Raw genomic sequence first — 26,808 nt, 5'->3', positions numbered from 1 at the left:
CGCACTGCATCGCATTTTGCGATGCAGTGCGCGCTACGAAATTCGTTTTATTATTTAAATTGTTTACTTACCTGTAATTATCCAGGTGCCGGTTTTTAGCCCTCTCCACCCTGCCCCGCCCCCTCCCCGCCTCCCTGCCCCACCGTAACTCCCTCCACGGCCCGCGCCTGGACCTAGGAAATGTTACACTACAAAAGAGATTTATTATGTAGCTCAGATATTATCATTTACTTATCTAATGTGCAGGAACATTAAAGAAAGAGGCTTCATTGAGAAGTCTTTCTCCATACTTTTGCTGAGTTACTTTTTCACTCATTGCTCGTGTCAATCATGGTAATGTATGAGAGGCCATTGGGTAAGACATTCTATGACAAATATATTTTGCTTCTTGCAAAGTGATGTGTATAGAAGGGCAATTGAGTCAAGATTTGTGTGTGTGGTGGGGGGATCATGTGCGCTTTCCATGAAATTGCATTCTTCTAGGCTGAAACCTTCTGTGTTGTTAACACATCTATGTAACTGACCTGAAGGCATATTAACCATTAGGAAAAAAACATTAGTTGTATGCTACTTCTCTTAGTGCTGATTCAATGTTGTTTGTTTAGTTCCAGGCAGACCGCGTCTAGTGATTAGTCACACACAGATGAACACTGCTCTCATTCAGTGGCACGCTCCGGTGGAGACCTTTGGTGCCCTGCAGGGATATCGTCTGAAATTTGGCCGCAAAGACTTGGATAGCGTTACAACCTTGGAGTTTTCTGAGAAGGAGGATCACTTTACTGCTACAGACATCCACAAAGGAGCATCCTATGTCTTCAAGCTCTCCGCTAGGAATAAAGTTGGTTACGGGGAAGAGATCATAAAAGAGATTTCTATTCCTGAGGAAGTGCCTAGTGGATTCCCACTGAACATTCACTCAGATAGCACGGCCTCTACATCTGTCCAGTTTACATGGCAACCTCCAGTTTTAGCAGAAAGAAATGGTATCATCACCAAATACACCCTGCTTTACCGGGATATCAACACCCCACACCACCCCACTGAGCTCCTCATTGCAGCGATCGACACCACTGTGACTCTCACTGGCTTAAAGCCAGATACTACCTATGATGTAAAAATGCGTGCCCACACAAGCAAAGGGGCTGGTCCTTATAGTCCAAGTGTCCAGTTCAGGACACTGCCAGTGGATCAAGGTAGGATTTGTCTACTTGAGCCTTTGTTAAAGGAATGTCAGTCTTTGGATAGCAATGTTTTGGAAGCTATAACTAAAACAAACCATCTTATAAATAAATTCAACAGAAAAAGGTAAAGTACAAAAACCTTAGCCTGCTTCCTATATCTAAAGAATCAGACCTCATGGGCCAAGCATGGCTTGCTCACGCCTGCATTGTTTTCAGGTAAGGAAGGATGTCTTAGAGAGTTGGCAGTGAGTAAATATGAAGAGTGAATGATTACTTCTGAGGAGCAAATGCCTAACCTGAAGTTTTGTTTTTACAATGTTAAGCGAATGCCACAGCAGGGAAAGGTCGAGGGGCTTTGGTCCATGAGGTGGTTTAATTACATTGTTTTTACTTTTCCAGCAGTGTTTGCAAAAAATTTTCATGTAAAAGCGGTAATGAAGACCTCCGTGCTTCTGTCTTGGGAGATTCCAGAAAACTACAACTCAGCCATGCCTTTCAAAGTATGTTGTTTTCAATTACATATTTTAAAAGATGTGGTATGGAAAGGTGAGCGGTTATGTTTGACAAACTACATGGTTTATATATTGTCTAGAGGATGTTTGTTTTCCTCTTGGAATCATATCACCTGCTCCATCCACGTGCCGGAATGCTTCGGATCACTGCTTTATTTCTGCTTTGTGGAACACTGAGTTAGCTTTGACCATTTAGTGTCTTTGTTTTTTTTTACGTAGAAAAATATACTAAATACCCACATATTTAAGTTAAAAAAATGCACAGAAATTACGTTCGGAGAGAAATTCAGGAGGCGACGATACACTGCTGCAGCAGGTGCAGTGACTCCAGTGCCCAGAGCCCTGAAGGGCTCATTGAACCCTTATAATGAATGTATTTACCGACTCAAAAGGGGCCAAAGGGATCAATTTCATTGATTGCACCAGGGACCACAACACCCTTGCTAGGCTATTGGGCACATTTGATTTTGTGAAGGATGTGTACCAGGGCTAGTGCCCATTTTAGATTTTGCATAAGCAAAGGGGCCTCAAAGCATTGAATGTAATATCAAATGAACTGTCAAAAGATAGCTGTAGGTTATTCTTTGCCTTGGATAAAGCTAATTGTCACGTGGGAGAGCTCCGTGCAAATGGCATCTGTCTTTTTGTCACAGATTATTTGTGGATAATGTGACATGCTACCACTTAGTCTAGATTTTCACATGCAGGTGTCCAACTCTATTTAAAGGTCCATAGGATCTATTGTCTCCACAGTCCCCCCTCCCTCCCCCATATGACATTATTTAAAGGTTGTTATCTCTTTCAGCCTCGAAAGCATACGGGTGAAATAATATAGACAAGTGCAGTCGCGAGCACTGAAAATATTTGCTAGGAGTTTATTTGCAATAGAAAACTTTTGGATTGCCTCAAAATGTGCAAAGCAGACATTCAAAAGACATTTGTGGCTGCACATTCTGTAGTTGTAGACCCACAAGATGGTCGAAATGCATACAAAAAAGCTTACATAATCAGTCAAATTGCATGTTTATGCTTATGTGGTTGCAGACCACTAATGAAGGACGGCTTGTAGATGTCATCTACTGTTTATCTTTAGATGACGTTTCCTCCATGTTGCTTTTCACTCAGGTGGGGTTATTTAATTGAAGGTAGCCACCTCTTGTGCTTATACCGTGCAGTGCTGAAGCAAAAGGCAATGTCTCAACTTAGTTTGTTGTTCAACATGTGATGAGGTGCATGTTCTTTTATTCAGTATGAATAATTAAATGTGCCCTGCTCCAAACGAATGTTAGAGCAGTTATCATGTATTTTTTTCTCACATACCACCACAACTAACCTCTCACTTGGAAGGGGGAGCTTTCAACACAGTTCAAAAATTGTCCAACCATTTTTTTATGTTTAGGCTTCTAAACACTATCTAACCTTCCATCTCTCTAGATTTCCTTACATACTGATTTAACTGTCATTGTAGGTTGATAACCTGATATTTTTCGCCACTTGGGGAAGAGGGCTTACGTCCTTTGATGTTTCATTACTTTGTGTGCCCTCTACCACTGAAGGAGTCAGTGCAGTTCTCTAATTTCCCCCCTTTCCCCCTTTTTACTTTCATTACACCAAATTGCTTGGTATTTAAGGGAACAAAAGATTTGTGAGCAGTCAAGACATATACATTACTGAATGTCCTTTCCAACGCTTATTAATTCCTCCTAAATATAGATAAAAAGTAAAATTGCATCAGATCCAGATATACCAAGCACAGTGTTACATTACACCATGGTGTGATGTAACACTTCAGTGGTTTTGCTTCTTCTGAACCTTTACAGCACAGAGTTCCTTCTATGGGAAAATATTTACTGTGCCAGAGAAATCCTATTATGTTCCCTTCACCATTCTCCAAATCAAATATAACATCTTCTGGGCAGAAGCAACGCCATATTCCCCTCCATGTAGCTCACAGACTGAGACAACACTTCTCTAAACGTATCTCATACCTGGTTTTAAATGGTACTCATATACAGACGTCCATTACAATGGCTCTGACAAATTGAACAGGGAAGAGTGAAAACCTTTACAGCAGGAAACCATGAATGCCATTTGCAAGGGGAGAAGCTAACATTTCGAAACATTATGATACCGAGAGTTTGTTTCTGGTTCAAACCTAGTGTCTCAAAGGGTTCAAAGATAAAGATTTGTGAAATCCCTCCCATGTGCTACAGACAAGGCAATGCAGTTCTATCACCTCCCATGCCCCACTCATTACTTTTTCATGTGTACACAAGACCATATTAAGTGGCAGTGGCTCATTGGGAAGATAATCTTTAACTAACGACCACCACTTAGAGAGAACCACAAGCATCAAAGTGCTGCTGTAGAGTCCAGTAGAACGACACACGAATCTCCATGGAAATCTCTTTTATGCTTCCCTCTGCTCATATTTGTATGATAAGACATGACTGAATGGAACATTCTCAGCCCACTCTCTCAAATTACTTTTCTCAGATCTCCTGACCAATTACTGTGCCCAATAACTGGTCACTGCCTACTACCATGCTCCACTGGGACATTCACGCTCCTTCTAGAATATTGCTGACATACATAGACACCTTTGCCTACTCAGCTCTTGGCAGAATCTCTCCCAAATGACAATCCTTTATGAAGGACAGAGAAATATGTACCAATAATATTAGGCCTTAATACCTCTCGAACTTGAGCTGTAACTTTACATCGGCTGCTGAAGCACTGTTAATTCATACATACCTATATAAACAAATGAGTATCACCATTGGACCAAGTCAATGGTCCGAAATGGGATGTAGGGAGATGGAGAAGTAACAAAAGAAAAATATTCTTTTGTTAGAAGACCCCTCACTCACCAACCTGGTTGGTGACATGCTTCATCATCGGGGTCCCACCCCGACAGCCGAGTGCCATCCGGGTGTGCTGTGACACCTGACTACAGTGGAGCGGGTTGTTTTTTGTGAATGTGGTGCAAAAAAAGGTGAGGTTAAAAACTTGGCAGAGTATAACTTCTTGAAAACAATTATTTATTCTAAAACTACTGGACAATGTTAAAATCAGTTGTGGGATACTTCCGTTGGCTAAATTGACCAGCAGTATCTATCTGGATGTAAAATAAAGGTCTACATGTTTCAACCTGTGATGAAATCTACCAGGTTTACGTCAGGACCAAGTGTGCGGAACCTGGGCGGTATACACTCGCTAAGGTGTATCCAACCCTCGGTCCCTAAGACCAAACTGTATACTTGCAGTTGGTGTCCTCATAGCCTAATAGGCGAGGATAAACGGAGAAACTCGGAGTACGAGTTGTTATGCTTCATGGGGGCGAGGATCAGGCATGTTCCTCATTAAACTAGTGTGTTTCGTTGGAAGGAAAAGGCCATTATGCCTAAACGCCGTCCTGTGCTCCCCGTGCTCCCCCTACTACTTCTCCATCTCCCTACATCCCATTTAGGACCATTGACTTGGTCCAATGGTGATACTCCTTCATTTGTTTATATAGATTAGGGTCCAGGGGACCAGGAGTATCTCCCTCCACTTTTGTGGAAAATCCCTTACTCTCTCTCTTGTTATTGCAATTCATACATACCAACATAGTACGAAACAGCTTCACCCTTGAAACACCCATCATTACTTTTCACTAATATTCTTTGGTCAGTTTGTCGCCGGTGCCACAAGTATCCTTCAAGTGCTAGTAGTCATTTGTTGCATAAAGGTTTCCAGCAAGATGTCTCAGCATAAGGAAGTTAGTATGTAGGCCACACATTTTGATTAAAATTGAAACTTTAGCTGAAACATCATGATATATTTTGTATAAACCATGTTTTATGTGATCTGGTAAAGAAGGGAGTGCTTCCCCTCAGGCGAAATCCTTAACACTGTACATGGACTTCAGCAAATAGTTTTTGTAAGTCAGAAAATGCAAGAAATGTTAATTCTCACTTGCTTGATGAGGGATGCCCTTGCAGACCTGATCTTCCAAACAGATCACAATAAAGTAATGTATGCAGAGGACCTGTACAGGTTCAGTGTTATCCAGGATCCACTTCTGCAGATCAGGCACCATGTTCTGGGGAAGTAGTCTGTCACATTTTACACTCCACCTTTTTCGGGGACTAATGCAATTCAAAATACAGTTCTCTGCATTCAATGCGAAGAGACCGGCACACCTGAGATCATATTGCCTAAATCAGCATCATAATAAAAGGTCTACGACCACATGTAATTTGTAGAACTGTTAAAATTTGATGACAAGCAAGACTCTACAGGACTTGAAGGCTGAAGATTCAACCATTTATTGTTGTTTTAGTCTATTTAAAATTGTCTACTTTTATAAATTGGTAAATTAGTGTAATATTTCTATGAGAATATATTTCTTGGAAATAAAGTATTTTGAGCTGACTTGACTTGACTTGAAGGCAGATATTGTTACAGGGAGACCTAATCCTAAGCCTCACTCTCAATAAGAGCACTTCCCATTGCCAGCAACACTGTCGTAATCAAGGAAGGGCCATTTCTGATACCAGAGGAATCCTTGGTACTGTGATCCCATGCATTTCACAGTGCTGCAAACAAAGATGGTTATGACCTGCCTTAATATTTTAGCAAATCCTCTTCCTCAAACAAATGCAACTTGCCTCTGCAGCATGTATACCACAGGAGAAGTAAACAATGTTTTCATTTAGGTAGCAAGTGCAATCTATAGTGAATAACTTTCATGGTATTAATCAGTCTGCTAAAGCCATAGATCCAAACACTGATGCAAAATTGTGAAAAACACATTACAATATTTGTATAAATACAGCAACACACAACAGTATGTTTAACCATAAATACTCATCACTTGTAACCCCAAGAACAATCAGATGCTATGCAATCTTCCAAATGTAAAATGATTTCTCTGATTGGTGGGAATGTGTCAGATCCTTGCATCAAATCATATTCAGACAACTAGGGAGGATAGACGTTCTGTGGACGTTCTACTAAAGGAGTTCACAATCTACTCTTGAGTGATAGTTGTTTAATTGTGAGGGTTAGGAGCACTTGCTATCTTCAATTGCTTGTGATTATTGTTGTTCAATGTGAATATTCTGCTGTAAGTGACACAGAGTGGTCTTTTCCCAAAGATGGACAGAATCTCTCCCCAAAGCTCCAATCTAGATCCCTGAAAATAAACAGATCCTTCAATCTAGAGAATTCTGTTGAATTGCCCACTTCCTTTTATGCCAATAAAGAAAGATGCAGGCATAGTCTGAAGTATAGTTAAATGATGTATCGAAGAGAACCTTTGATTCTGATTTGCTTCACACATGTGAATGAGGTCAGAGATCTAGAGTATATTTTCCATTCACTGTTCTCAGTTCACATGGCTGGCTTTAGCACTGATGATGCACAGTGCACAATGTTTTTGGTGACCCCCATGACCTTCTTCTGCACAGATTCCCTCACTACTAACCTCCAACAGTTACCCTGATCATTTTCCGTAACCCTTTCTCAGTTAACAAGAATGTATTTCCACCAAAGGTGTAGCGAGTAATTTAAAATATCCCCCACTTTGAACCAAACCTTTAATAACCCTGAGTATTTGAAGTGAGTAAGCTCCATACTTGATAGGTTAGTTCTCTTCTCCTGTACATTCTCCTATTCATTCATCATCCCAGCCTTTCATTCCTCCCTTCTTTGATCCTTCACCCCATCCTGTCATTGTTCCAACAATCCATTGACATTCCATCCATCATCCATTAGTGCATGGATTCATTCATCCATCCTTTCACTCATCCACTCACCATGCACCTTTCCTCTCTATCCATCCAGTCATCCTTTACCGCTTTCATCAATTTGTACTGTCTTAAACCCTTTTTTCCAACCTTCCATTCACCCTTCCTTCCAACCTTTCATCCCTCCATCCTTGCTCTTTTCCTTTGTTGTTTATTCCTTCCCTCCTTTCCCATTTCTCTCTGGTGTCTATCAAGTGTTATGTTTTTACATTATCTTTCTTTCGCCTCTCACTCTTTTTTAAATTTTTTTATTTGAGTTTTATATAGCGCAAACTAGACCCGAATATATCAGGTATCAGAGCACTTTACATGAGCACCAGTTTCGTTACACAAGGACACATTCATTTTTTTGTTAGGCACATGGAGATTAAGTGATTTGCCCAGAATCACATGATGTTAAGTGTCCATGCTTAGACTCGAACCTGGTTCCCCAGCTTAGAGGTCGACCGCTCTAGCCGTAAGGCTACATCCTTTCCATAATTTGCCTTACTATGTTCTTTTCCTATGTTTTCATTATTTCTTTTTCTCTTTCCTTCCCTGAAATGGCCCCACCTCTAAACCCTGCCCTGCTCTTACCTTCGAAGTTTTAGCAGTCTTTGTCTGTTGGCCTGCAGACAGGTCAAATATAAAAAGATTCAAATGTCACTGAGACCCAGATTAATATACCAACAGGTGCAGTGGATACCCTCACTTAGCTGCTAAAACCACTGATTTCTACCCAAACAAACCCTTTTTAGCAACACTAGGATAATGAAATGTGGGGAAGGGACATAGCGTTCTAACCTATACCATGATGTTTGCATGCATCTCTTTGATGACAGTTCCTAGGTCACTGTTCCATATTAGTATCGTAGCTTATGAACTGCAAGTAACAAAAAGATTTATGTGACAAAAACAGTGACCTACTGAACTACCCACATAAATTACACTTCTGTGATATTCATGGTAACTGTTCTTTACAGAAAGCACATTATCCCTCTGCACTACTTTACGATGATTCAAAACCGCCACTAAATAAAACTTCGCTGTCTCTCCAGCAGGAGGATTAATCACTAGAGTAATCTTGATATTTTTATTGTTGCCTGAAACTGGTAGACACACAATGAACTCTGCAGCAGCTACTTTTAACCCCATAAGCTATTTCTACACACAGTGCTCCCTCACGAGCTCAGCACCAAGTGCAGCTACACGAGTTACACCGCCCGAAAAACTGTCCCTGTCAGTTCAAGAGATTGTTCTGGACTTGTGTAGAGGGCGCTATATACCTTTGCTTACATTTAGCAAGGCCTCATTCATTTTCTCAAAACTTCAGTTAAAACCTCTGAAGATATAAAGTGTGCTAGGGCAGAGGAATGTCAGTTGGCTCCTCAAGAATGACCATCTAAATTATTTTATAATTATCAACTGTCAAGGCCAACTTTAGCTGAGAAATGTTACTGTTATGGTCACTCACACTGAAAAATATTGTATTGTTTTATCCAAGCTATAAATGTAATTCTTGCTGTGTGTTCTTTGAATAATATCAAAGGAGATTCAATGTAGGGATCCCAACATTTTAATCATCAACACCTCTGTTTGCGAGTCGGGAGTCCTCCTCAATTTTTCCCTGATTACACCCACATTTCTTTTTTCTACTTAATCTGCCTCTAACTCTTGGAATGAACTGAGCAGAGTTATTTTAGTGGTAATGATAAATTAAACTTTGAACTTTGCTTAATGGAAGCAAAACAGAGGTTCTTCTGTTGGGCTCTGACACCTCCTTTTGGGCTCAGAACTGGTGGTCTCTGGCTATGGGAACACTTCCCCCCCCAGTGCAAAAAGTTAAAATTCTGGGCGTCATCTTTGATGACAGTTTCACCTTCCAGCATCAAACCAACAAGGTCGCCTCTCAGCTACATCTAACACTAAACATTGGTAACAACCTTGGCATTGGTCAGACTGGACTATGGAAACACCCTCTATTTGGGCCTCCAAAAACAGCATCTGCTCAAACTGCAGCAAGCTCAAAACTCCGCTGCCAGGATGTTGTTCAATATTCCTAAGTTTCTGTCGGTGTGCCAAGGCTTAAAACAATTACAATGGCTACGGGTGAAAAAGAGATCTGAATATAAAGCCTTGTGTTTAGCGTTCAAGAGTTTACTGGGAACAGGACCTGAATACCTGAAACAGCATCTGCTATGGTATCTTCCAGGCAGAACACTTCGTTCAGCTCAGAGAGAACTCCTTCAGATACCCAAATTCAGGAGAATTAATTGGGGTGGAAGTAGCTTTCTCCTCAACACTGTTAAATTGTGGAATTCACTCCCTTCACCCATAAAAAACTGCCAAGCATTATTATTTTTCAGAAAGGCTTTGAAAACACGGCTTTCTCATCTTAAACCCTCCTCTATTACTCATTTCTGGTATATTCCTCCGCTGCAGCGCCTAGATGTCCTTGGGCATTCGAGCGCTATGTAAATTTCAAATTCAATTCAATTCAACTTTAATGATTTGATTTTTAAGTCAGCCAATAACCTTCATATTTTATGTTTATTAACACTGTCAAAAGGCACCTTAAAATCTAAAAAGGCTTGATTAAGAGTCCCTTTATTTCTGAAAGTCAGTAGTATGAAGCCCTTCATCACCACATACATGCCTGTCCTAAAGCCTTGTTGGACCCTAGAGTTGATAACGTTATTTTTTAGGAAAGATGCATTCTCAGGAGAAAAACTAAAATTGAAAAACTCACACCCAATATACAGATTGGTATATGACCAGTTCTTAATTTACAAAAAAATAAGTGCCAAGGATCTCGTCAGGTGGCCACACCGCAATGTACCACACATTGACACCTCCAGCGCCGCCAATGATAGTACCAACACAAGCACTAACATTCACACTCCTACAAGTGCTACAATTCGGACTATTTCAAGCCCCCAAACACATAAGAACGGTTTGAGTGGCAAGCAATATTCATTTTTAATGTATATTGAGTTAATAATTAACTATTGTTGTGGTCATCTCTAAAATAGCCAGATATCACCGCCTTGTGGCAGACAGTTACAGGCCCTGGTGCTGAAATTTAAGTGCCAGTGCCGAGCACCGAAAACTACGGGCTCAAATTAAGCACAGTAAATGATTAGGAGAAATACTGAAAGTGTCTACTTTAAGAGACTGGAATCGACTTTGCTTTAGTAAAATCTATGGAAAAGCTAATCACGGGGCCACCCAAATAAGACAGCCTTAACACATGCATACTTTGGGGCTCGTAGTTTCCCACTGTCTGCCTCTCAATTTGCCCGGAACCAGTTGTAGGAATTGAGAGCAGAAGACGAAAAACATCTCAAACTTGTGATATCCAGTCTGCAGTATGGATTTCAAACATGTGTTGTGATCCGAAGAGTGTAATAAATAGTTAAGCTGATGAAACACCACAACATTGTTGTCACTTTTTTACTACTTCTTCACTGTAGTGGGATATGTGCATTATTTTACAATACACAACCTTTCAGGGCCATATTAAAGAACTTCCAATTAGGATGTAGATCTGCACATCCGGTGTATCCTGTTAATTCACAATTGAACTTCATGCTGTTTGTGGTGAGGAGATCTTAGTTCAGTGTGAAATTTCAGGGATAGGCATTGTGGGTTTCAGAACAGCAAAGTATGTGTTCCCTTTCTATTTTTCTGCTTAACTGGCCCTTGTTAGTGGTTTGAAAGTAACCCTTGCCCTCAACATTCTGCAATGGGAAAGTACTTTATGCGCTTGCGTTGTGAACTGATTGGGCATTTTATGAATCATTCATTTAGATCCTTTATGATGATGGCAAAAAGTTTGTGGAAGTTGATGGTCGAGCTACCGAGAAGCGCATCGTCAATTTGAAGCCTGAGACTTCCTACTCCTTTGTTCTCACGAATCGTGGGAACAGTGCTGGCGGTCTCCAGCACCGGGTCACAGCCAATACTGCACCGGATGTACTACGCACCAAGCCAGTGTTTATTGGGAAGACTAACTCAGATGGAATGATAACTGTGGAGCTGCCGGAAGTACCTGCAAGTGAGAAAATAAAGTGAGTACGGGCAGGTCGTAAGCGGGGTGAATGCTAGATAATATGAGCAAACAAGCATGATTGGAGATTTCAGGGAGGAATTACAATGATGCTGAAAAATATGTACAGAGTCCATACTAAACTAGATATTGCATCATTATCTGTAGGACTTTCTCACTCTGTTCTTATGTCCTGTTGATTTTACATGCTTTCCCACGTCTCATTAAAGGATTTACTGGTTTACGGAATTATTGCTTGTCGCCCCTTTAAATGAACAACTAATGAAGAACACAAGCCATTAAATCACAGAAAGGCACACCCAATAAATAAACCAGGCATACACAATTTATCTTTTTATTCCAATCGCAAGCTGATGATTACGTGACTTGGTGATGGATATACTAATATACTGGTCGCACATAGAGGTCACTAGTTGTGCACTGACTGTTTGCGACCAGTATGAGATTTTGCACTGTACTGTTAAGTTGATTCACAAAATTACTATTCATCGGGGGCTCACAGAATACCCTGATTAATAAATATTAATTAGGCAGATCTCATAGGCTACCCACTGCAACTGGCTACAAACATAGGGGATGGTGGCCTAAAAGGAACAGCAGACCACCATCTCTGTGCATTTCCAAACAGAAAAAAACTTTTGTATTCAAGCAGCCTATGTTCTATAAATGAGCCAATGCTGCTTTGAAATAAAGTTTTCCATTAAGAAAAACGGCATGAGGAACAGGCCCCATGATTCCCAAAGTTCAAGGGGTTCCAAAAGCAAAACTTCCCCTTTGCGAATCAGTTACCACCCCCCCTTTGTGGTGTCATTTACTGTACAGTGGGACAGGTACAGTTCAGTTTCATTGCAAACCAAATTTTATTTTGGAAGCAATGCCTCTGTTATGCCCCTTTCAAGGTGCAATTTAGTATGGGTTACAAAACCTATTTTATGAGTTGGAAAAACTTTTCCAAATCGTAAAATGGGTTTTGCACATTAGAAATGAATTATGTGGTCACAAAGCGAGTGATTTTAGAAATCACTGGACTTTTGATTGTAAAATCCGTTAGTACATTTGACTCTTGGCATTTCCCAGTTTGGACGTCTTGTGAATTAATTGTTAATATCTTGTTTATACTGCGAATGAATGTGCTTCTGGAATGACAAAGGTTACATTCAAATTAAATAATTATGTGTGTAATTCAGTTTAAAATGTCACTTTGCAGTGAGGTGAGTGAGCTTTTAAATGCGTGCTAGTATTGGGTGATCAAACTTGGGGCTGATAATTGATACATTGAAAGTTGCTTATGCAGTGTCTGAATATTCCTTAGAAGAGCATACAGACGTGCAATTATCAGCCATTTAAAGAGACATGTTGTGCCCATTGTCCTTCATACAATCCCTTTATCCCATGGAGATCATCAGCTTTTCTGTTGAAAGGAATGCATGCCTAAAATTCATATCGCGAAAGATGAATACAATGATTCAAATTTTTACTCATCCACCTAATGTACCCTAGGAATTTTTCAAATTGTAAGGTTGTCTGTAGGAGCTAGATCTCAATATAGAGATGATGGTAATGCAGGACTTTTTGAGTCAGCCAAAATATCCTCCGGAAGTGATTCATGTCAGTGTGTTTTATGGAGGCTCTTTTGAATAGCAGACGTAAAAAAGCAACAAAAGAAATACATAGTACATCACTGCTGTGCTGCATAAGTAAACTTAAAGAAATGCGATAAACCCAATGAGATTTAAATAGCTGTATAGCTCTAATAGTGAAAATATGTACATACGCCCTTACATCCCTCCTCTGATTTGACTCTTGAACAGTGGCTGGAAAATACTAGCAAGGGTTCTTGTGGAAAGATTAGAAACTGTGGTTGATTTAGGGTTTTGTGGATGCTGGACATCGGTCCAAGGGCAGTGGATGTTCACCCATCATATAGGGCCACTACGGACTCTAAATTTCTGCAGACAGGCCAACCGTCGCTTTTTGGCAGATATACTTCATCCGCCATACTCTAAATAATGCCTAGTGGCCCTAATTTTGATGACCACAGACGTTATTCAAAAAGAACTTGAAAAGAAAATTGTACAGCATTAAAAGGCAATTGCCCATTCACTGAATTCACTGAAGATGTTCTTGAAATTGAATGCTCCAAAGATCTTTGAAAGTGTCTATAATTCGAGTTAGTGGGAGGTGGAGATTAAAACATGTTTATGAATGATGTGCATGAATCATTATTGTAAGCAGGTATTCTCAAGAATCAAAAGCACTTGAAAATAATTTGCAGGCCACCAAGGAACAGGCAACAGTTTAACCACCCATAATCTTGCCATAATTACATGCTGGCTGATTATTATAATATAACATTCAACTGACAGTCATATGTTCTAGGTATTCTCTTTGTGCTTGACACCTGCAACTTCCAAAATCATTACCAAACATGGGTATATATAACATTAAATAAAATATTTGCATTGCATCCCCGGTTTCAGAAATGAAAATTTGTCAGTCCTGACACAATGTTGTCTGGTTGAGAGCACACCCTGTTGGAAGAAGCCAGTGGTGGATGTCCAGTAATCTGCAAGAAAGCGCTTTTATTCTTTAGGAGCAAATGTCACTTTTTGTTATTAATCAGTCTGGATTTGTAGAGCATACTAATCACCAGTAAGGGTATCCAGGCACTATGTCCAGGCTGGTCAGGGGCTTCAGTCGAAAAGCCAGGTCTTGAGTCCCCTTCTGAACTCCTGGAGAGATGGCAAGGTCCAAAGATGGATTGAGAGGTTGTTCCTGGATTTTGGGGCGAGGTAGGAGAAGGAACAAACTCCACTGTTGCTGCGGTGGACGCGGGGGTGTGCACAAGGGAGAGCGAGACAAATAGCCGGGGTCCGGAGTAGGGCCGGACTGGGAACAGAAACTGGCCCTCGCACACTGCTCAGCTCACTCCCCCCCGCCCCCTTCCCCCTGGGTGAGGGGTAGTGCAGCTGAGCAGTTTGCAAGGGCCGGTTTCTGCCGATTTTGTTACAGGGGCCCGATATTGCCGACCCTAATAACAAAAACGGCCCCCAGGACCGAAAAACCGCCCCCACCATAGCTGCCTCTCAGGGAAACGCCCGGTGCCCGCTATGGCAAGTCCAGCTCTGTTCCAGAGGGTAGGTGGAAGCTCAGGCAGTGGTTGATGTATGCTGGTCCTTGGTTATGGAATGATTTGCAGGCGTGTGTGAGAAACTTGAATTGACATCTCTTTTGGACCGGGAGCCAGTGTAGTTTCTTCAGATGCAGGTTGATGTGGGTCCATCTGAGGAGGTCTAGGATGAGTCTGGCCACTGCGTTCTGGATGGTCTGAAGTCTCTTCAGGAGGTTTGATGTGATTCCAGCATAAAGTGAGTTGCCGTAGTCCAGACTGCTGGTGATGAGGGCTTGAGTGCCGGTTTGTCTGGTGATGACTGGGCCCATTTGAAGATCTTTCAAAGCATTCAGAGGGTGAAGAAGCAGGCTGAGGAGACTGCATGTATCTGGCTTTTCATGGTGATTTTACTGTCCAAGATGATGCCGAGGTTAGGGCTTGGTCCAGGGGAGTGAGCGGGGGTCCCAGGTTGGCAGACCACCAGGACTTGTCCCATGGTGAGGCGGTGTTCCCTAAGCTCAGGACTTCCGTCTTGTCTGTGTTGAGTCTGAGGTAGTTGTCTTGCATCCAGTTGGCAATGCTGGTCATGCAGAGGTGAAAATTTGCCTTGGTGGTGGAGGGGTCTTTTGATAGAGAGAGGGTGAACTGCGTAGTAGAAGATGTTTAGTTGGTGATTTCTGATGATGTTGGCCAGGGGGGCCATGTAGGTGTTAAAAAGGGTGGGGCTGAGAGATGAGCCTTGAGGAACGCCACAGATGATGCTCTTGGGCTCTGAGGTGAAGGGAGGGAGGATGCCCCTCTGAGTTCTTCCAGAGAGGAAGTATGCAATCCATTTGAGGGCGCCTTCTTGGATGTTGATCTGTTGAAGCCTCTTTATCAGGGTTTTGTGGGAGACAGTGTTGAAAGCGCAAAGAGGTCGAGGAGGATCAGGGCGGCCAAGCCTCCCTGGTCAAGGAGGGTTCTAATGTCGTCCGTGGCAGCGGTCAGGGCTGTTTCGGTGATGTCACTGGAGCGGAATCCAAAATCGTTGTTCTCTAGGTATTCCGTGAGTTGCTGGTTGATGGCCTTTTCCAGGTCTAAAAGATGAAGGCTTTCATTCAGGGAGCACATGCTGATCAAAAAATTAGAAATGTATTTAACTTGTGTTAAATTGGGCATTTTATACAATTACTGAATTGTTTGCTGATGACATTAAATGTACTTGTCCCTTTCCTACAAATTCCCAGATTTATAGAACATGCACTTCGGCATTTACTGTTAGAACTCTGGGACATACAGAGAATGAAAACATTTTCTTTATTTTCAGATATGTAAATAGGACAAAAGGCAAACATCGGGTTCATTGTTGACAGAAGCTAAACAGTTAATCCCTTCCTTCATGTCGCCTCTGCATTGATGAACACATACAGGTGTAATTGCAAACATTGAATAATTTATTGACAGTCATTCCACGAAGTGAAACTAATTACATTGCTTTGTCAAGCGCTGGACAGAATGTAAATCTTTTGCTGGGTGACAACAAGGTATGCTTCCGGCAATATTTTCCGAGAAATTACAAAAGGTATCAAAAGGAGTAGTTTATAAGGGAAGCAAGTATAAATGGAAATAGCAGTTATTACTAAAGTGCAGACATCACAATTCCAGGAAGGATTATGAATGAGACAATGATCGAAATAAGTGTGATTGTCTCAGTGAGCATTATCGCTCCTTTTATCACTATCCCTAGGTTGCATCAGTGAGCAGATTTCCTTCAGTTATGTCAGTGACTATTATCACTCAGGTTGTATTAGTAACGCTGTCCTCTTGGCTTTATCAGTGAGCACTGTCACTCGGATTGTATCAGTAAAGACTGTCACTAAGGGGCGTCCGTGAGCATTACCACTCTGGCTGTGTTTGTGAGCATTATCATACTGGCTTGGTGAGCAATATCATTCTGGTTGCTTTTGTTCAGTGAGCACGTTTACTGGTTGCATCGCTGAACATTAGTATTCTAGTTCAACCAGTTAGCATCATCACGTTGGTGGTATCAGTGAACCTTATCCACCTGGTTCTCTCAGTGAGTACGTTCATATTGGTTGTATCAGTGAACATTATCGTCTTGTTTCTATCAGTGATCGCCAAAATTCTGGCTCCAGTGATTTCTTGGTCTGCGGTTCCTATATCTAGTTTATTGCAAATGCAAATCAACACAAGAACTCTAGTAACTATTATGGTACTAGTAATCTCACTACTCTTGGCAAACTTTACAGGGTGCCATTTTGTTTATCATCAATTGACTGACTCATGAATGTGTAGTTATGAATGGTATGATGGGCGTGCTTGACAACTAGGCTGTTTTATTAGTGATAAAAGTCAACAGGAGAGAAAGCAACATTTAGAGCAGAAAAGCAGTAGAGCTTAAGGTTTAAGGATTGTTTTAACAGTAACAATTATGCTTTAGATGAGGTGTTAGCAACCTATGGAAAGGCATGAAAGAAACTTCAAATAAGTTATCTACAACAAAAACGTTTCCTCTGTGAGCCCAGTTTACACATTGCATAGTGAAAGTGACAGTAAATGCTCCACTAGACCAACCTGTGCATGGGTTCTATGAAAATAAAGAATGGTAGAGGTTTATAAAAATTAAAATAAACTGATATGACAGAGGTGACTATCAAAAACCTTCAAATTAATATCTGGCTCACCATTCATTCATTGATATTTAATTTTCAGATTTATGTAGGAGACATGTAGCTTTAGTAATCTTTGTGTCAGGTTCAGAGTCCTCATTTACATAGAATACTAATGACCAGAGCCAGAAAAAAATAAAAGACAAACAAACTGTGATACTACAGCTCACCACATAATAAAATATCAGTGGTAGGTGAACTTTGTTACACTCTGTCTATAGCATTATGAACTCATTTTCAAATGTATTAAATCTTAATTGAGTATTAGTAAAAATATTTTTATAGCCCGAACTTGGCTACATGGGCAATAGAGAACTACACGTGCAATATTCATAAAAAGTTAAATAAAAGTTAAATGAATGCAGAAGAACGTGTTCTTTAAGGTGGACACTGATTAGGTGAGTTTTAAGTACTGGTGGCCTCATTTATGTTTTGTTTTGCTGTAGGTCAGCACAGCAGTCCTTGCGGCTGCGCTGCCCTATGGCAAAAGAAAAGGTCAGGAATGCACCGTATTTATTAGATACTGCGCATTCCTGTCCTTTTCCCCTGCCCCAGAGCACAATGGGCTGCCATGTGCCCTCGCAGGCACATTTGCACCATAATTCAAAGGTGCCTGCGTTGCGGGATGATTATTTTTGTACAGAAAGGTAAACCTTCCTGCACAAAAACAATCACAGGAGGCTTTTTCCTGCAGCACACATATAAAGAGAAAAAAAACGAGGAAGAAATACAGATATTTCTCCTCATTGTGCCCCCGTTACGCCGCCCGTGGGGAGGCATACGTTTTTGGCACTGCCTCAGACTTATGATTTCTCATAAATTGGAGGCAGTGGCATAAAGCCATGGATGTTGCTGGGAACGCCCTCAGCAAAACACATGAAACACCCCTTTCACAGATTTCCACGTGAAAGGCACATATTTGTAAGGCCATGAAAATCCAATATATAAATATGCCAGTGGCACATTGCGCCACTGGATGATCGGTAGAAGGTGGATTAGAGCAGATGCACTCTCCAGTCCTAAACTTTGCAGTTAAAACCATTTACTGCAGCTATTTTCGCGGACTGGAACACCCAGAATGGATTAGTAAACAGAGCTGCAAAACGTGTCAGCACCATTAGGCTAATCTGCCGTGCCTGCGCTTTGCTTATTGTTTTCTCTCACTTCCTTTGCAGGGGTTACTACATAGTAATAGTGCCTTTGAAGAAAAGCCACGGAAAGTTTACCAAGCAGTGGGAGAACCCAGACGAGATGGATCTTGATGAGGTAAATCCGGGAGATCTCTTTCTGATGTCTGGCTGTGTTTTTGTTTTCTTCTGATGAAAGCGACACCTCGGTGATTTCTTTCAACCGAGTGCATGTTGGGTATTTCAAACCCGCGCCTGAGTCTGGCACTGGGGACAGAAACAGAAATCTAATTACTTCAATTAAAAGACATTAAGCTGCAATAAAGCCGACAAACTGTTTGATCTTTGTGGGTATGAATATTTTATCCTTTTGCCCATTGTAAAGCAGGAGGCGAAAGGGCAGGAGGGGAAATCAGTTGTCGTCTATGGCTTAATCACCGCAGACGTGAACTTCCAGGAAGGGTCTGCTTCGTTAGCGGGGTGTTTGCTAAGGCTCCGCCGCATGCTAAATTGCAATTTGCAGAGCCGGTTAACCTTTGACCTGCCTTGCAGTACCTGCTCCGAGCATTGTACTACCAGGAAAGAGCTTATTGCATCAAAGCTTCCACTCGCGTCACATGAGAGCCTGGGAAATGATCAAAGATAGGAAGGAGCGCGAGCCTGGATCTGGGAAGAGACGTGCACTGTCACGTGTGATAATTACTGTCATCAACTGAGGGCAGAATAACGTACCAATCAGTAAATATTCAAAGTGGATAATTAAATGCATGCTCATGCTTACAGCTCAGACTTCCCCTGACACTGAAAGCTGCGAACATACTTCGGAGCACAAATGCGCACATGTCCATAAAATGTCGTTTTTCTCTCGTACTCTACGTCCTTGTTTACGCCGGTCGGTGTAAAGTATTCCAATATATTTAGCGACCCCTGTTGCTGTTCATTATCGCAATTAAAAGTTGTGCGATAAGCACAGCACCCGTGTATTCTCCCAACGGTGTATTTCAGAAGTTCAAAGATGCCGAAATCTACCTGGGGAATATTGTCTTGTAAATAGCAGGACAAGCTGATTTTGCTCAGGTAATCATCAAAATAAGCAAAATCCGCATGAGGGCAATAGTCATGATTTTAGTGTTATTTATTGCAATCGAAAAATTGTGACCCTTGCAGTGTCAGAAAATATTGGGTAGCACCAATTTTCCAGGCCAACTGTAATCCGGGCCAATGCGTTTTGGTTTATCTAATCAGGACAAGTTGCAGGGACATTTTCTGTCAACTCGTTCATAAAAATACTGTCCTATAGGCACTCACAGTGTAACTCCGCCAAAGCCAATTCACTGTAGTACATTCCATGAGTTGCTCTTAGCACCATCCACTCTCTGCCACAGCCAGTCTATAGCCTCTCTGTAAGAATTTTTTTTCATTTCTACCTCACATCTAAGTGTGTCTCTCACAGTCCTACAGTTTCTTTTCGTGCGTAGTATCTCGCCATATGGGATACTCATTTTTTAATGCCTTTGATGGAAGCTGGGTGCGTGGAGGGTTGTGTTCCCCGCAGTTTCTTTTCTGTGTAGACTTATCTCTAACTTTCTGTTGTATACGTAAACTTCTAAATCTAAGAATGCCACACTTGTTCTGCTAATACTATGTGTAAAATGTAGATTGAGAGTGTTGTTTATCTCCTTCATGAACTGATCTGCAGAGTCCATTGATCCCCTTCACACCACAGAAAAGTAATCTATAAACATAGTCCATATGGTATTGTGATTATCCCATGCCTTACCGTGGCACCTGTTCCTCCCACCAGGCCACATTTGCCCATCGCAGTCCAATGGGCCTGGTGGACCAATTCACTCCCAAAGTGCAAGAAGTTGCTTTCAGGGCATCATCTAGCCATTGCTAAGGACATCTACGTATGCTTATACAAGGTGACCTGTCTGCTTTTAAAGAAATGTTCCATTGCCATAAGGCCATCATCACAGCCAACACTAGCTTACAATGCTGTAACATTAAGTGCTATCAACACATAATCATCACCTATTGGAATATCATATATCAATATTAAAAAGTTACCACTGTCTTTTACATATGATGGTAGATTTTTAGGGCTCGGACTCCTCCCCACTGAAAGTGGGAGGAGTTTCGAGAACTAATGTTAAAGAAGAAAAAAAAGAAGTATCTCCTAGGGCTTTGGCCGAGACAAATTCCACACATTCCTTAGCGTGTTCTGTCATCTGGCCAGTGATTCGTCTTCGTTGTGTTGTCGTTTTAATAGGCTTAAAGTGATAGGGTAAATGTAGTTTTGTTCCGCCATTTTGGGCATATTTCGTTCGTGCTCGCGCAAAGAAGTACATTAATTATAATTAGGAGCTGTCAGGGTGCCTCCGTAAGTGAATCCAGATGGCCGGGCGCGTTCACCATTCAGCAGCGCTCAGCGCGCAGCTGCTCCATGCCAGGCCGGGAAAGGGCTTCATTAGTTCAAGAACAAGAGTCTGACGTTCTGTCATGGGCTGTTCTTTTAATCTCAGTTTCATCCACAGATTTATTGGCGTGTGTTTTAAAGAGGCTGAAGGGAAATCCGCCCAGCAGACCGGGGATTCGGCTCCAGTGTTTTACTTCTCTGCAGTAGCTGCTGCAGCCCCTCTGCCTGGTTTATAGCACTGCATTCCGAATATGCAAATGCCCGATTCAGCAGACAGTTTTTATGGCTGAATTTCTGTAGCAACACAGGGGATGCGCGTTTACTGGGCCAGGTTAGCAGTGCATTCCGCAGATAAAATCCGGGTTTCCAACAGCCTGAAGGATCTGCCTGGAAACCAGTTAATGCTTAACCAGAAAAGGAAGTTTCCTGCATAAGGCGAATTGCTTTGCACCAATCTGCCCGTCTGTCTTTCCGTAGGACTGTTTGTCCGTCCAGACAAGTGTCTGTCTGGTGGAGGGGTAGGTGGTTAGCAAGACCTGCTGTTTTTCAAGGTGCGGGCTGATGAGGGCAATTGAAGCAAGATTGAAGCAGCAAGCACGCACACATGTAACCAAAATATTGTTTTTTTTGTATTGCTGGTCAACATCCCCCTCCGCGGGGCCTGCCCACGGCGGGCTGGCCGAGCATGCTACGCTCAAGTGTAAGTTGATGTCCAACAAAGCAAGACGGAAGTTCAACGCCATACAACAATAGAAATCTGGATATGGCACGAACCACACTTAACCTCCAGGCAAATTAAGTTACCACGCATCAGAAATGTACGTCAGAAGGGTATAGCAAGTAACCCCAGGCAGAACAAGCCGCTTTGAAGTGTCGAAAGACAAGGGCCTTCAATGTTGTGCAACAATAAAATAAGACGTCAACAGTTGTCCCCGTTTTTCACTGTTTCCAAATGTAATAACCGGATAATGGGATGTGCTTAAAACAAGTTTGTTTGGCAGTAAAAACAAAACATATTCTCTGAAAAAATATCTCTGTATTAATTATAATGCATATATATATATATATATATATATATATATATATATATATATATATATATATATATATATATATACATTGACAGAAGAGAACATACATTGCTCACAATATGAAATACAGTGGATGTGGTGGCGTACAAAATACATTTCACGGAGACTGGTGTAATATGGGAAATATTTCACAGATCCATGTTAAGGTTTCATCGGCATAATTACAGACCCGTACCACTTACTTAGCTTTACCATTGGCAATTGGTTCTTAAACGTTCTATTCATGGAAGGTAAACAAACGGGTGCATTCTCCTTCCAGCCAATGCCACTGTCAGCTGTACTTTGCAGAAAGCGGCTTTAACAAACTCCCTGCTTTTTCTAATATTCTACATACTTATCTGCGTAATTATTTTTCTCTCCTTTTATTGCTGCCAGCCAGTAATTAACGTTGTCTTTATAAACCTGTCCTGGCACAATTTAAATGTCTCAAAAATAAATATGTGTAACACGTTCGTATAATATATATATATATATCCATGAATTTATTTTAAGAAGCAAAAATCGGTGCAGGTCAAAGTTGTGATTCATAAAAATGTCCTGGTGTAATAACAGAACTTTACTTCTCTTGTAACGTATATTTCTTTTCAATAAAGTGTTCGAACAAATGACACATAAGGCATTGTAGAAGTTCCAAGCTAAAGGTCTTACAATAGCTTGTATATTCCTTTATTTTCTTGTGCGCTCTTGTATTGTAGACATGCTTGGCAATGCTTTGGGGCAAAGAATATCATATATACAAATACGTGTACATCTCATAAACGTGTAAAACTCGCTACAACTGAGGATAAGCTGTTTTTTGCCCAAAAGAAATGGGAGCCTGCATTTTTCCACAACATCCTTTTTCACCATAAACAATGCAAACCCCAAAGCTAGTGTTCACACGCATGATTGTTGCATAGCACCCCCCCCCCAACTCCAACCCCACAAAACAGTTATAAAAAAATAGCATTTAAACAAAATAGGTCAAACATTTTATTTACACGTTTTGCAAAACATCTGTTCGCCTGTGAAATATACATTCAAAGAACTGGTTCTGCAAATAACCGTGCTGAAAGGCGGAGCAGCAGAAGTAGATTTCCGTTCTTGACTTAAATTCTATTCTTCCGAGCTCTGGGAGAAACCCCGAATGGAATCTAGGTATCCTGCTAGTTGCAGCGTTTGCGCGATGGCAAAAGAGGAAGTGTGCTAAGTTTTATTGTTTTTATTTTTTATAAAGTAAAGAACATTGGTAGGAAAGTTTGTAGAACTCCCCAAGTCTAGCAACTCGGAACACATACTTTGATTATGTCGTTTTTAGAACAGTCTGCCAAAGAATTCATTTCACAACTTGTAAATGCAGTTTGAGAGTTGAGACTGCAGTTTGAGAGTGCAGTTTGAGAGTTGAGAGTGGAGATTGAGAGTGCAGAGTGCAGTTTGAGAGTGCAGTTTGAGAGTGCAGTTTGAGAGTGCAGTTTGAGAGTGCAGTTTGAGAGTGCAGTTTGATAGTGCAGTTTGAGAGTGCAGTTTGAGAGTGCAGTTTGAGTGCAGTTTGAGAGTGCAGAGTGCAGATTGAGAGTGCAGTTTGAGAGTGCAGATTGCAGATTGAGAGTTGAGAGTGCACGTTGAAAGTGCACATTGAGATTTGAGAGTGCAGTTTGAGAGTTGAGAGTGCAGTTTGAGAGTTGAGAGTGCAGTTTGAGAGTTGAGAGTGCAGTTTGAGAGTTGAGAGTGCAGTTTGAGAGTTGAGAGTGCAGTTTCAGAGTTGAGAGTGCAGTTTCAGAGTTGAGAGTGCAGACTGAGTGCAGAGTGACAGTGAGTGCAGACTGAGGGCAGAGTGACAGTGAGTGCAGAGTGACAGTGAGTGCAGAGTGACAGTGAGCGCAGAGTGACAGTGAGTGCAGAGTGACAGTGAGTGCAGAGTGACAGTGAGTGCAGAGTGACAGTGAGTGCAGAGTGACTGCAGAGACAGTGTGTCAGGGTGCACATTGTGTGAGTGTGCAGAATGAGTGTGCAGGGTAAACAGTGTGTGACTATGCAGGGTGACATTGGGAGTGTGCGGGTGAGCAGTGTGTGAATGTGTAGGGGCAGTGTGTGAGTGTGCAGAAAACACCACACACACATACACCACACACACATAACGCACACACAAACCACACACCTCAGTCTCTCAACACCACACACTTGTCACCACTCAACACAACACACTCACCACCACACTCACTCCCCAGGCTCACCCCCACAGACTCACCACCACACACTCACCAGCACACAGAAAACAACACACACAACAACACACCCCCAGCCGTCAATGAATGCTTTCACCATGCACAAACACCAACAACCATCATCCATCTGTGCACGCTTTTACCAAGCACACACCCACCAGCCGTCAGTGCACCCTTCCACCAGGCACACACACCTCCAGCCGGCAGTGCACTTTTCCACCAAGCAATCGCAGTATGGTACACTTTACTTTTAAACATATTCATATAAAGCACAGCATGCCACCATTGGTAAAATTACAATTCAACCAACATACTTCCACTACACACCACATGCACACACTCCATAACACATGGCAAAAAGACATTGGCATTTACAATGCCATTAGCTCAAACTCAAATAAATCCGAGCCCGATTGCATTTCTAATGCTTGTTTACATAGTGTTGTTTGAAATAGTCAATATATTTTCCAGGAGGCTTCCTGGTGCGCCTATAATAAGCCATCCTGGAGGTGCCGTTGGGTTCGTACGCACTTTGGGGTCAAGTATAACACCTTTGTTTTGGGGTTGTCCCTGCGTAGAAACATATATTCCTCCTTAGTAATTAAACCATCAGTAATTAAACCATCATTGCGCCAACTCTCTAGATCACCTTTGTACTGTTCTTTCACTTGAGACAGCATGCTACAACTGCATCTTGCAAAACAGCTGCTGTTGTTGGCTATAAGTTGGCTATATAAGCTTCCTTTAAGTACATACTCATCGGCTAGAGAACAATGTTCCTGCCTTTGTCCTATTCCTATTGGCCTCTATATGAATTATTTTGATTCCATTCAGAATCAGTTCATTGAAAATATCAATAGCACCCCTTGGAGTGATAGGCAGTTGATGGAGGCTTAAATGCCTTGGCGCTCACTTTCAAGTTCCTTTAGTGCTTTCATTAAAGAAAGGTCTGAGATTGTCATCGACTCTGGCTCAGTTTCTGTTTCTCCTGAACCATTCACTGACTGTTTCTTTTTATTTAAGGTAAGGACTTTCAATAGTTTCAACTGCCTGATGAACCTAAAAAGGTAAATTCTTGCCTATGTGTAGTCTAATGAGCATTCAGTACAACATGATAGGACCAGCATTAAAATATCCTACGTAGCTTTGAATATCACAATGTTCGATAAATTGATGATGGAGCTCTCATCACCACAAGCAATTATTTTGGCCTCCATAATTTCTTTGTATATGTGCTTTGCGTGGCAAAATCTTATTTGCTGCTTCCGCCGCCTCCATTTTTGATTTTCTGCTTTTGAGTCCTTTGATTTCTTGGCCTCAAAGTTTGGTGGCAGTCTAACCGTAAAAAATCCTACTCATCACTAGCGGATGCAGGGCTCACTGACATATGGAGACTTAGACACCCTAACACCAGGGCCTACACGTTTTATTCACATCCGCATAAAACTTACAATAGAATTGACTATAGCTACACTTTAGACCCCCTCACACAGCGCACCCGCGAAGTGGAGATTCTCCCCTGCACCTTATCTGACCACTCTGCACTGCGGCTCTCTCTGACCTTGCCCCCAAGATGTACTACTTTCTGGTGCCTTTGGGAGAATATGCTCCAGCACCCATCGGTGGTCCAACAGATTGAGCAGAACATTGCAGACTACTTAGCCTTAAATGACACCCCTGACATATCCTTGACAACTCTATGGGAAGCGATGAAGGTGGTTATTAGAGGGGTCTTCATTAGCATTGTGTCAGCTGACAATAGGGACAGACGGGAGAAGCGTGAGCGCCTGATGGGGGAGGTCACTGAGTTGGATCGCATTCACCAGCGAACAGGAGCGCCTAGGGTCTGGAGACTACTAAAGGTGGCTCGGGCACAGCTTGCAGGATTAGATGTTGACTGAGCAGAGCATGTGGCTCTGAGCCTTGGGCATGCCTTCTATATAGGAGGTGGTTGATGTGGGCGCCTCCTCGCAACCGCCCCTGAGAACAATGACAAGCACTCAAAGTGACATTGATACAGGATCCTGGGGGGTAGCAGTGTAGCGAGGACTCTGTGATTGTAGACGCATCTAGACGATTCTATGAAACGTTATACACAGCTCAAGTTTTGTCAGAGATGAACCTACTCGGTACCTTCATGGCGTGGCTACTTCTAAACTGTTACCATCCCAGGCAGCTGACCTTGAGGCCCTCATTCGGTTGGAAGAGGTTATCTCGGCAATTGCGCGCCTAAAACACAATAAATCACCGGGCCCTGCTAGGTTCACCTCCGGTTTTTATAAGAAGTTCTGGGGGACATTAGCTCAGCTCCTAACGCGTGTTTTTAACTCCATTGGGTCATCAACGGCTTCCTCCTTCCCTTCCTCCATGCTAGAGGCTTTAATAACTGTGATTCCCAAGCCAGGGAAGGATACTAATGTTTGTGCCTTCTACAGTTCAATATCCCTCCATAATGTGGACTTGAAGATCTTTATGGGTATCCTAGTTGCCAGACTTTCCCGTCATCTACCCGGTCTGATAGATCCGGACCAATCGGATTTTGTCCCCGGGCGACAGCGCTCTGATAATACTAAACGACTCCTCCATTTGATGGACTGCTCCGAACGATTCCCGGCGGAACGCATGATCCTTTCAGTTGATGCCGAAAAGGCGT

The 26,808-nt window shown here is 42.0% G+C and overlaps 1 protein-coding gene across 17 annotated transcripts in view; it reads left to right on the top strand.

Annotated features, from left to right (window-relative positions):
* PTPRD (protein tyrosine phosphatase receptor type D) overlaps window positions 1-26,808 on the top strand; it is a 1,484,152-nt gene that overhangs the window by 1,215,264 nt on the left and 242,080 nt on the right. For 8 of the 17 annotated variants that reach the window (XM_078675875.1, XM_078675877.1, XM_078675874.1 and 5 more), the window contains 4 exons: window positions 606-1,193; window positions 1,581-1,681; window positions 11,275-11,534; window positions 18,490-18,580. In XM_078675875.1, coding sequence (XP_078532001.1) covers window positions 606-1,193; window positions 1,581-1,681; window positions 11,275-11,534; window positions 18,490-18,580 — 1,040 coding nt within the window. The remainder of the gene's footprint in view (window positions 1-605; window positions 1,194-1,580; window positions 1,682-11,274; window positions 11,535-18,489; window positions 18,581-26,808) is intronic. The other 9 variants (XM_078675878.1, XM_078675876.1, XM_078675885.1 and 6 more) reach the window with 3 other exon arrangements.

This window comes from Lissotriton helveticus, chromosome 2_1 (genome assembly GCF_964261635.1).
Source record: "Lissotriton helveticus chromosome 2_1, aLisHel1.1, whole genome shotgun sequence".
In the NCBI taxonomy this organism is placed as follows: Eukaryota; Metazoa; Chordata; class Amphibia; order Caudata; family Salamandridae; genus Lissotriton; species Lissotriton helveticus.
This window is presented reverse-complemented; position numbering and strand designations above follow the sequence as displayed.